General features: G+C 39.6%; 1 protein-coding gene across 7 annotated transcripts in view; it reads left to right on the forward strand.

Annotated features, from left to right (window-relative positions):
• The first annotated feature begins 1238 nt into the window (after positions 1-1238).
• Positions 1239-12819, forward strand: part of abcc8 (ATP-binding cassette, sub-family C (CFTR/MRP), member 8) — a 205107-nt gene continuing 193526 nt past the window's right edge. For 5 of the 7 annotated variants that reach the window (XM_048545427.2, XM_048545429.2, XM_048545423.2 and 2 more), the window contains exons 1-2: positions 10301-10463; positions 10584-10725. In XM_048545427.2, the coding sequence (XP_048401384.1) occupies positions 10316-10463; positions 10584-10725 (290 nt within the window). In that variant the 5' untranslated portion in view covers positions 10301-10315. Of the gene's footprint in view, positions 1728-9865; positions 9918-10300; positions 10464-10583; positions 10726-12819 lie in introns of those variants that run through there. The other 2 variants (XM_048545426.2, XM_048545428.2) reach the window with 2 other exon arrangements.

Consider the following 12819-nt stretch of genomic DNA (forward strand, 5'->3'; position numbering starts at 1 on the left):
TAAATTCCCTCTGACATCTCTGTAGTCCTGCCCTCTTCTTCACACTCCCAGGCTAGAAACCATCATCGCATCGATCATATTCTAAGCTATAACCATACTCAGTGATAATGGGAACTGCAGATGCTGGAGAATCCAATATAACAAAGTGTGGAGCTGGATGAACACAGCAGGCCAAGCAGCATCTCAGGACCACTTCAGAGAGCTCTCTGATGAAGGGTCGAGGCCTGAAACATCAGCTTTTGTGCTCCTGAGATGCTGCTTGGCCTGCTGTGTTCATCCAGCTCCACACTTTGTTATAACCATACTCAGATGGTTCAACCTGCATCATGTCTCCATCTCTCTGGCTTTAACAGTTCAAATGTATACCCATTTCTAACCAATTATACTAGTCAATGCTTCCTCATTTTCTCTGTCCCTCAGCTCACCAGATCCCCTTTGGCTTCAAATCTACCCTTTAAAGGATCTCAATCTTTGAATGTTCACAGGAGCTCCAACTCCATTTACACATTCCATTGAGGCCTCCTATGTGATCCTTACAATATTCCCAACATATTCTCACCATATAATGGGGACAGGTGGGGGGGGGGGTATACTGGAAAACAGAGGGAAAGCAGCGCAGATATCAGGTGGGAAGTAAGTAATGACGTAGCCACGGAAATATGTTGTGCCAACGACCAATGAATGACTGGGGTGCTTGAACCTTAGGATCGCAAACAAAAATTCTTTTGAAGCATTTGACAGGGACCACTTTCAGTGTGAGGTTGAATTGATCTTTGTTCTGTAAGGTAAACTCTTTATAGTAATTGTACATCTAATGTATTTCTACATTTTCAACTCTGGTCTCATTTCGTTGGCTGTTGAAATCATGAAGAATAAAATGCTTCAAGAAAATGGAAAAAGGCTTGCACCCATTAAGACGTTGTATCTAACGCCTTACAAATGATTCTCTGATTATGAAGTTGGAAAATGTTCCAAATAATTGACCCAGAGGATAGCGGTAGGTTTGGATGATGAGTCTCTCGAACCGTCACTGCCTGACTCAGGTTGCGAATGCTGTCATTGTATCTGTCCGGTGGAGTCGATGTGAGACTAGATTTCGAGATGTTATCCAACTCTTGATTGGCACGATGTTGGCTTTTCACCTGCACTGAAGCGAAAGAAATACACATTCGACAAACAAATATGACATCAGATTGCACAGTCGGCTTTCCGCCTTTACCGCGCCGAGAGCTTTTAGCAAATGACTCCAGGTACCACGGAGAGCGCTCTGCTGCCTTATTTACAGTACATCCCGCGCTGCTCTCACTTCAAGCAGCTCCCGCTGAACCCTAAATGCAGCTTCCCCCTTATTACTGAGCTGTGTGTGTGTGTCCCTCCCCCACCAGCCTTTTCTTTCCGGGTGTTTGTGTGACCCACTGTAGCAACGGCACTCCAGTAATCAACCTGCACTCAGCCAAGTAGAGCGACGGCGACAGAACATGAGGCGCGGAAAATAGCATCGGGATGAAGCAATGACAGTGTCGACCTACTTCTGGAGAAAAAGATGGAGTTTGAAGCATAACAAAGCAGGAGAGATTCCGGTGATAGGTTTGACCGCCACGCGGTCCTGACCTGTTTCAATTTTCACGACCTGCTGTGCCGAATGTGCGTGAACCTCTGTAATTCTCAATGGCACACTATTCACAGCTTAAATTCGGAGCTAAAAAATGATAACCAGGTATAAAGAGGTAAGCTTAAAGCACATTTAAATGTCGTGATTATCGCACCATGGGAACCCGCATTGTATCTCCCTTCAGTAAGTGCTGCCTGCTGTGGGGTTTAGAAGCTTGTCAGAGTAACCAGATCAGGGTTCCGAAATCCAGGGTCCGGAGCAGCTGCTGCAGGCACTGTATCCGTCAGTATGGACTCAGCTCCCTTTAAAGGTGAACGTTCGGGGTTTTGTCTTTGTTTTAGCCTACACGTTTGAAGTGATCACTTGCACCGCAATAGAAGCGGGACCCGAACTGAAACGCTGAAGAGGTGTCAGCTCAAAGTGGGGTATTTTTCTCAAAATGACGTTTGCTGTGCAGACGCCGCCGGAGTAGTTGAGCCAATGAGTGAAGGGGAAGAGGAGGGACGGCAATGCTGCATCTGCGGCTGAGGGAAGGTCAGGTAATGGGATGAAGTTACCCCTTTTCAAGGAAATACTGACTCCAACGACTACGAACCCCCTTAGAGTTTGAAACGAGCACTACTAATTGCGTTGGGCAAGTGCACTGCAGTATTTCATTTCTCTAGAGCTCGGGGTCATTTTTGTTTTCATCTTCTATCGTTATTGTTTTTACTTCATTCTGTCAATATGACATATCGATGTACTTCCAAATTCACATTCTTCCAGTAAAAGAAAGACACTGGATATGAACACTATCGGAAGTACTTATTTCTTTAGGTTGTATTCTTTGTAACACCCGGTTATATTTAGGTAGATTTTACGACATATTTGATCACATCCTCAACTTTATGCTCATAAGAATATAGTGCGACAGCCAATTTGGTGTAGATTAGATACGGGGGTTACTCCCAACATCAGTATAATGTATACATCCAGCACCATGAATTTGTATACGCTAGGTGGCTCGCTGCCAGGAATTTTGCTTTGTTACACAACTGGGGTCTTGATTTTGCTTCGAGCTGTGTTTGGTCTCGATTATATCACATGACAAGGAGTCCCCTACCAGGAACAAAGTACAAACTAATCCCCTCTACTTCTGCTAGTGCAATGCTTAGAATCACGACTTCAGATGTGTAATGCGATGTGGCTGTAAACAATTCCTAACGATTTTTGAAAAAAAAGATTCTTGTAGTATACTTCACGTTAATGTCTGGCTAAGCAGCCCAAATCTTGGCAGGCATTTTACGTAAAACAACGAGCCCTTGAAAGGATGGTGAGACCTCACATGCTCCCAGCAAAACCAGCTACATCAGCAGTCAGCTAATATTTGTTACCATGGCCGATGGGAGGGTGCGTTATCCCGGCCGTTGGTGGTTTAGACGGATGTATTCAGCTGTTTTAGTTTATTCGTTCATGGGGTGTGGGCACTGCCAACATGTAACATAATGTTGCATAATTGCAACAGTGTAATTCACTGCCTTGAAAATCAATACTTAAGATCCCCTTGCAGGTTTTCCTTTCCAATTTGAGAAAGAAGGATAACTCCATAATGAACAATCATTCTATCAGCCAAGTAGCTTAAATCCAGAATCTATGGTTGACCCCAAAGCACGTTGAATTTTTATGAGGTAGCTACGTATCTGTTAGGCATTTACTGAAAACTGGAACAATACAACTGTCAAATCCCAATTAATTTTAGGGTATTTGAATCTATTGGGTAGTTGTTTTGAGTGTCATTACCACTTGTTGAAAAAGGCAATATTTGTCAATATTATAGAATTTCAGGTTATAGTTTTCAATAGCATTCACAGAAATGGGTCACATTATAGTTACAATTAGCTCATGAATTTCAGTTGGCAAAATGTTTCCCATTCAGTCAATATAAAGAGGCAAGAAATACAGAATAATTTGTTTTAATAAATTTAGTAAAGCATAACATTACTGTCCCCAACCTACAAGCCATAACAATTCATCAAACCAAATGTTTATACATCCTATTGATTACTACTAAGTTATTATTATCAATCTAATGAACACCAATATAAGGACGATGGTTTCCAATCAACATTGTGGAGCACATATATCCAAAGAGTGATGTTAGAAATGAAAAATACAAACTACCGTCTATTGGTAGGAAGATTAGATTCTCATGTAAAAAAAAAGTTACTGCTCCGCCAGTAAGTTCGCATCCAAGCTGGTCACAATTCTGACTTGCAAATATATTGCCTTTCCTCCTGATTTAATGGATCAGAATCCTGGACCTCCCTGCCTAATGCTATTGTGGATGTACCAAATGGAATGAAATAGTTCAGGTAGATAGCTCACCAATATCTGCTCAAGAACAACCAGAAATAACCTCTAAATATTGACCAAGTCAGCAACATCAACAGACCATGATTGAATTTAAAATAAAATAGATTTACATTACAAATAAATGTTTTGAATCAGTAACCAGAATAAAGTAGTTATTTCCTGTAGAGACTAGAAAGCAAACTGCTAAGATACAGAAATGAATTTGCAATAATATTCGAAGCCATTGTTCCTAGCTATTTTGGTTTTTTCCCTTATCACCTTAAATACATATTTTTGCTCTAGGTCTTTGCGTTCACTTCTGTTTTGATGTTAGCTAGTTTTCCATCAGCTGTTGCAAACATTTATATCTATTATACAAATAAACCTACTGGTAAATAGTCAGTTATTAACTTTGCAGCTATAGATACAAGATATAGACCAGGAGTCACATGGCTGGGAGAATTTAATGGTGCTGTAAATTAACTTCCTAATTATTATTGAATTTTTGCATTAATCCAGCAACTTAAAGAATACAAGTTAATTTTACATTGCTTGAAAATAGTATTGCATAGTACATATTGATGTACTAAATGTATGCATCACATGTAGAAAGAAGTAGAAATTGTTTTTACTATTATTTCTTTTTTTGGGTATGTGAACATTATAGTGGTGAGCTCTCTTCTTGAATTAATTCAGATTAACCAGTGTAGATACCCATAGTGTTGTTATGAAGGGAGTTTGGGATGTTGGCCCAGCACTGTGGATACAGAGTTTCAATTAGAATGACGTATGTTTCAGAAGGGAAACAGGTGATGATGTTCCCATGTATTTGCTTTCTTGTTCTCCTTGGTGATAGAAATTCCAGATTTGAAAAGTACTGTTGAAAGAGCCTTGTAGAGTTGCTGCAATGCATCTTGTGCATGTTTCTCATCGCTACCACCATACATCATTAGTGGAAGCACACAGATTTTTTTTGCTATGGTAGAAGAGTTACTGATCAAATGGGTTATTGTGCCCTTAAATGTGTTAAGCTTCAGGCAAATTCTTAGAGGTACTCTTAAGTAGGAAAGCGGAGATTATTCCATCACTTTCTTGACTTTTGCCTTGTAATGGTAGGCAGGCTTTCGGGAGCTGGTTGTGTTACTGGCCACATAATTTTGACGTGTTCTTGAAGCCACAGTTATTTATATGGCTTGATGAAATACAGTTCTGTGAGTGGTAATCCCAGGGTATTGATGGTGAGGATTTCAGGGCTGGTAATGTTGTTAAATGTCAAGGAAGATGGTTGATTCTCGCTTTTTGGAGATGGTCATTACCTGACTTTTGTGCGCTAGGAATATTACTTGCCACTTATAAGCCCATGACTGAATGTTATGTAGGATTTGCTGCACATGAATAAGGATCACTTTAGAATCCGAGGAGTCATGAGTGGTGATAAACTGTACAATTATTAGCAATAATCTGTATAACTGACTTTAATATAGCTTGACGTTCATTGTTAAGCAGCCAAAGATATTGGGCAGAGGACACTATCCTGAGTGATGCCCTGGGACTGAGGTGATTGATATCCAACAACCACAACTGTCTTTCTTTGTTCTAAGTATGACTTCAACCAATGGAAAGGTTTTCACCTGATTCCCATTGACTTCAGTTTTGCTCAGACTCCTTAATATCGTACTTAGTCAAGTGCTACCTCAATGTCAAGACCAGTCACTTTTACCTCACTTCTCGAGTTCTTCACTTTTACTCACATTTGTACCAAGGTTGTAGATGGGTTTGGAGCTATGTGGCCATAGCAATATACAAACTAAGCATTAGCCATTTAGTTATTGCTTCATAAATCCTGCGTCATAACATTGCTAATGACACTTTCCATCACATTATGATTGAAAGGAGATTAAAAGGGTAGAAATTGACTGAGTTAGATTTGTTCTGCTTTTTATGAACTGGGGAAATTTTCTCATTTGGGTAAATGCCAGTTTCGTTACTACCTCAATGGCTTTGCTAGAGGTCCGCCTAATCTGAAGCAAATCATTAATATTACTACCGTGACCCAAAGCTATTGCTGCACCAAGCCTTCACCTATTGCTTGTGGAGTGAATCAAATTGGCTGAAGATGATGGGCAACTGAGGAGGCGACCAAGTTGCAAGACGAATCATCCACCCAGTATTTCTGGCTGAGATTATTGCACTAATGTGCTGGACTCTGCCATCCTTGCAGATGGAGAAGTTTGTAGATCTAGTTTTTTAACTAGTTGTTTCATTGTCCGGCACCATTCATGCTGCTTGTCATGTCTGATGCTGTAACTTCTCTAGGTTGGCACCTCATTTTGAGAATTTTTAGATATGCTTTGTGCTGCTCCTGGCACGGTCTCCAGCACTCTTTGTTGAACCAGAGTTGATCCCATGACTTGACTCTAATGATAGAGGGGGGGCAATGCCAAGTGATGAGGCTATCTTTATAGCTGAATACAGCTCTGCTGCTGCTGATGGCTACACTTGTTCACGGATGCAAGATTCCAGTTCCTAGATGTGTTCTGAATCTGTACAGTTTAGCATAGTGGTAATATCACATAATATCATAGAGGTTGCCTTCAGTGTATGGTGATGGGACTTAATTTCCATGAAGGACGTTAGAGTAATCATGCCTATTAATACTATTGTCATCCTGCTGATGTATTTTTGATTTTAGATTGTATCAACATTCTTTTAGACACGGTCAATAATTGAAATGTATCAACAATTTTATATGTGAGACAACAAATTAGACTTCAACAGCTTACTCGTCTCAGGAGAATGTATTTAACTCCCAGTCTTTGCACCCTCCTTTGGGTTCTGTCTCATTTTAATTTCAATAGTAGCTTCTAATTAATGAAAATCCAGCTGCTCGTAAATAAATTTGAGACTTTACCTTATCTCTATTAGCTGAAGCTGTACAAAATGTTAAAATGAACTCAATGATTCCAGATAATTTACACCCTTGGGCAATGATCTTGAATTAGTGAGAATTAGAACAAAATAGTTGCCTGCTAACAAAAACAACAAAATGTTCACATGAAATTGGTGAAAATCTTCTATTCAATATGACATAAAGTGGCATTTGGAATGTTTTGAAGAGGTCTGATATTGACAATTATTAAACATTATACTCTGCAATTTATTCTGTCTTCTGTAATGTGCAGACTTTAAAAATCTAAGCTTGACAACTAATCACAAGTTGCTGACTTATTGCATTGTTTTCCATTGTGTTCAATCTTAGCAATATTTTGCAATTCAATCATCCTTTAGTTGTCTTTCTCAATTTAATGAAAAGAGGAGAAAGATGTAACTATCTGATTATCTTGAACAAAAAATGCAACATTTCATGGGCCATTAATTGTTAATTTGTAGTGAAAACACAAACAAAATAAACATGCCCAAAACGTAGTGATAATGTAATACACAAGTGATGCGATGGCATTTTCAGGATTATGAAATGAATTAACAAAACTGATTGAAGCAAATTTTTCATTGTGGTGGTTGGTCTTAATATCAATGGCCAGAGCTTGGGTAGTTAAGAACAAAAAGATTCTAAAAAAAGGGAGACATATTTAATTTAAAAGTTATTGATTATGTTAAGCTATTGGAATGGACAACTGAACAAGTATCAGTGGCAATTAGACTGTTTCTGCTTCCACCTATCAATGCCTTTGGAGACTTCAAGCATCGACTATAGATATCTTTCCTATTTCTCATTTGCATATTGCCGCTTGGCAACATCACTCAATGACATGCAATGAGTCCCATGTACATGCCCTGTTCTACATTGCCATCTCCTTCTTAACCCCTCCAATGCTTTGAGACGTCAGTCTCTCCGACATCAAGACCCAGATAAGATAAAATTGCCTCCAGTTCACCTTAATTGGGAAAAGCAAAATGGTTGGCTTTTTGAAACTGCCACTTATCCTATCTACATACTGACCAATTGTCTGGAAACACAGGCTACGCATCACCTTCAATTATATTTCACCTTGAACTGAACTTTTGTGTCCTCCCCTTTACCAAGCCCTTCCACCTTAACTTCTGTAAAATACTACCTATTTCTGCCCCTCATTCAGTTCATCAACTGCTGAAACTCTGCATTATTTTCAAATTCAGTTATTCCAATGTTCTGACTACCTTTCATTTACATCATCCTGAAAATTAAACCTACTCAAAGCTCTGCTTTACCATATTTTAACTCATTTTAAGAATCTTACATTCACTGTGCTGTTCGCATTTCACCATACTGATCCCTGACCCATGAATGCCTTGACCTTAATTTTCTTACTCTCACCCCTCCCGATCCTGGAGTCTCCTCCAGGTCTGGAAATCACTGAGAATTCTGTTTCTCCAACTCTGGTTCATGCTCATTCATTTTTTACAATTCACATTAAAGGCTATCTCTTTGGCTGGTTTGGTCCTGTTTTAGCTAACACCAACTTGATTTGGAACTATATTGTCATGTTTCATTGCCTCGAGGTCAGATTCTTGGAAGTCCCTTTTTAATAGCATCATGGGAGTACCAACAGTCCAAGGACTTCAATGGTTCAAGGACACAACTGACCACCACTTTGTCAAGGGCAATTAGGGATAGTCATTAAATACTAGCCAGAAACAAAATAAAGAAATGCACATACCCATCATGACCAGCGAACATTTAAAGCACTTTATGGCCAAGTAACTACTTGACGTGTAGTCATTGCTGCAATGTAGGAATTGCAATAGCCAATTTGCAAAGAGCATGAAAGATATCTGTAAACAATGTGATAACGACCAGACAATTGGTTCTTTATGTGACGTTTGTATTAATCAGCACACCAGGAACAACTCTTCTACTCCTCTTCTGAATAGCATCTTGGAATCTTTAATGCAGTCATATAGCATGGAAATAGACCTTTTCGTCCCACCAGTCTACACTGAACATAATTTCAAACTGAACTAGTCCAAGCAAGCCAGGCAGCATCTGGAGGAGAGAAGTCAACGTTTCCGGTATTACCCTTCTTCAGGACTCGATATGAGTGTGGGGGAGCTGCAGATAAATGTGGGGCAAATGGTGGAGATGGAATGGTGGTGATAGGTGGACACTGGTAATAGATATGACCTGGTTGGCCGATGGCTGGGATGAATTGGTTGGTGGCTGGAAGGAAAGATTAGAAAGTGAACTGGAAGGGAGGAGGTGGGGCTGGAAGGGGAGGCCTGGAATGAGTGGTAAGGTTATTTGAAATTGGAGAAGTCAAGGTTGAGTCCTCCCACCTGTAGTGTGCCCAGGCGGAAGATAAACTGTAACTCGGAATGCAAAATTGGAGAACAACACCTTGTCTAAGTGTCTTTTAAATATTAGAACTGTGCCCTGGTCCACCAATTCTTCAGGAATGTCAACTCCAGCTAGCAGTTGGACTTCAATTAAAAGTCCCCTATGACAGGGGTTATCTCCAACAGTGCAGCACACCCTCAGTGCTAAATTGGATTGCCAGCTTTTTAACTTTGTACTCAAAATCCTACAGTAAACAAATCCCTATACCTTAGCAGCGTTATTAAATATTTCTTATTTGGTTTTTGAAAATTACATTAATGCCAATCTCGTTGAAACATCGTGAGGCATTAAACAGTGTTTCATGGGTTAAAGGCACTATATTATGCAAGCTTTCTTATGGAGATCCAGAAAACAAGTAGGTGGAACAGATCCCTGACAAGGTTTTGTTTAGATCGAATGTTCATTCGCTGTTCTTGAACTGTATTGTGTAGCTATATTGTGACAATTTTTCAGCATGAATTCCCCCTCACTTTCCGTGGTGACAAAACTGCCCACAATTATTCAGTGATGGTAACACCCTTGTAAAACACGTGACCTTTCTTCAGAGAAAAGGAAATAACCCAAGTTGTTAGTCAGTCTTTAGTAATTGCCTACTACAGCTCGTGTTCAAAAGGAATTTTACGAAATACTTGTCTTTGGGTATGAAAGTCTATGTATTCGGCTTCAACTTCCAATTCAAGTCATTAAACGCTTGAAACTTCACACGCTGTGATTAAATGTCTTTCTAGATAGCGCTGTTTTATCTGTGTGCCTGTGCCCAACTCTGAGCAGTTGCAGATTTGCTTAGGGTTGCAGAAGTTAGCCGCTGCTGCAGTCGCTGAAGTTGGATCCTATTCTCGTTTCATCAGCGAGAAGTCCTGATGTAATGGGAGAAATGGATCTGGACAGTCAGGAGTCGGGAACGCTGTCAGCTCATTGACAGCACGGCGTTCTCGCGCTTTCCTTTCTTTTCGACTTTGGATCGTTTTGGCATTACTTCTCTGAAAATGTGCTAAAGCTTTGCCCCTCTTCGATTTGACCAGAGCCCCAGTTCGACCATGTCCTTGTCTTTTTGCGGCAATGACAACGACACGGCTGCCTACAATGTGGACAACGGAGTGCTCAACAACGGCTGTTTCGTGGACGCCTTGAATGTTGTCCCCCATGTGTTGCTGCTTTTCATCACCTTCCCCATATTATTCATAGGTAAGCTCTCGGAATAGGGAGACCACAGCGTTTCGGTTGAATTATGTTTACATATTTACGGTACTGTCATAATGTAGAAAAGCAAAACTGCATAAAATCTGTCGTTGTTTTGGATTCGAGGTTGGGGAAGTCAGAGTTCCAAAGTCCACATTCATCACAGCACGTGGCTGCATTTTCCCGGACATAATTTGCGATGGATCCTCACGTTTATCCTCCTGTTTGTCCTGGTGTGTGAAATAGCAGAGGGGATCGTTTCAGATGGGTAAGTAAGTGGCCGCATGTGTTTTCCACATCGTCTAGGGCTATTTTTACTGATCGAGCTCGGCGCGGGGTTTGCGCTTCATTGCTTGCACCAGTTGTCCTCTCGCAATATTTACTTCAGTGTCAGAGGGAGGGAAATGTCAGTCTGTGTTAACCCACAGCGGGAAGACAAGAGTCGGGATTTCAATGATACAAACTCTGGGACATACCTGAAGTGTGTGCTCTCCCCATAGACTCAGGCATAACCGCTGTAGTGTTCCTTTCAATGAACAAATAAATAGCATGTAAAATGCTTCCCTCACTTTTACACCACAGTGTTCTTCAATGTTTAAATTCTGAATTCTTCCCAACTTACAACTTGATCGTTTTTTAAATAAAGTTTCAAATCCTTCCCGTCGCTTTGAAAAGGAAAACCTAGGGAAAATAAGATTGAATAGGATCAACCAAATATGATTTGTACTGTATAATTGTTTATTAAACAATTATCTTTGCTTGTAATATTAGTTACTTATTTAAGGCTATTAAAGATTATGGAATAGTGAGGACTAAGTCAATCCAAAATGGGGAGAAACAGTAACGTTTGTTATTGGAAGCTGTGAAAGATTTCTGCTATCAGATTACATTCATGGATCACAACAAGATAGCGGTGAATGAAATAACCAAATAAAAGGTCTTGACCGGTGTCCAGAAAATATTACTACTACATCTCAATACTTATGACGTATTGATTATGCACGCGAAAACAAACAATAATTTTATGGTTGAGCATTGCTAGAACGCTCTGATTTAAGCGTGTACAAGAGAAAATGTCAGTATTGACCTTTACAGATACTCAGGTTTTGGTGTACTTGTCATGGACAAAAAGACAACAGTACTTGCTTTAAAACAGAGTGAACTGACAATGCTGAACTTGTTCATGCTACCACTCCATTCCCTGTTGGTCAGGGTAACATTACATTCTAATGCTAATAAAAAGCTAACAGTACAGTCAACTCTTTGCTATCAATGGTGTGTTTAAAAAAGTGTTTGGGAGTATCTTGTTGAGCAGATGCAGTTAGACATTGTTATGGGCAGATTGAGGAATAAACTCTGATCAGTGAGTTTAGAGCCACATATACAGTACTTGAAATTGTATTGCTGCAAATAAATACTGCACATGCACCATTATAAATTGCTTCTTTTGGCCTCTCAGTATCAATTTTAGTTGTTTGATCTTCAGAAGTAGCAAATGCAGGATTCAATATGATTTCAGACTGCAAGAATTAAAACAGGGAGGTTTTTGTGTGTAAACTGAGCACTAAATTTGTGCTTTAGTTTGCGACATCCTATTATTTTATGTATTACATCTTCACTTTTTGCTCTTTCATTGCTATCCAGAGTTGGTCCGAAAATATTTACTATTGGCAGTTATGTCATGTGACTGATCATTGAGGTACGAGAATAGTTAGAATGATATATATGGCCAAAGTTTTCTCTCAATGGTGAAGGAATACTGTTCACCATTCATTTTATTGACAGTTTCCCACATAGTCTCTGGGTTTAGAACAGGACTACTCCAATCTGGTGTCAGATTCAATGTAGCACCTTCTTAGGGCATCTTTGATCTTTGAGAAATGGTCAGGAAACAGCAACCTTCTTCAACCATACAGATCAAATAATCCTCACTGAGTCATATAAAGTTCTCAGCAGGAAGAATGAATTAAACATAACTCATGTTAATAAAGTGGGCTAGATATTTCAAAAGAGTAGAATTAGGAGAGAGGGATATAATAAACATAGAAAAAGCAGTCTTAAATTTCAAACCAAAATTAACTTGTGATGTAATGATACTACACATGTATAAAATTATATTTTCACAGCCAGAGAGGTGGTCCTTCTGTAATTGTCACTTATCACAATTTTAAAATCTACTTGTTGCTGAATACAACAATCCTTAACATTTTCTGGCCTGTTTTGCGGCAAACTAGTAGGAAATTTCCCAAAGTTCATGCTGTTACATTTATTTTTGCATTCTGTCTACTGATGTACACCGTGACAGTTATCTTGTGGAACAGTGCAGCATAGCTGATAGTAGCTTTTGGAATTCTGTTTTAAC

Source organism: Stegostoma tigrinum, chromosome 17 (assembly GCF_030684315.1).
Source record: "Stegostoma tigrinum isolate sSteTig4 chromosome 17, sSteTig4.hap1, whole genome shotgun sequence".
NCBI lineage: Eukaryota > Metazoa > Chordata > Chondrichthyes > Orectolobiformes > Stegostomatidae > Stegostoma > Stegostoma tigrinum.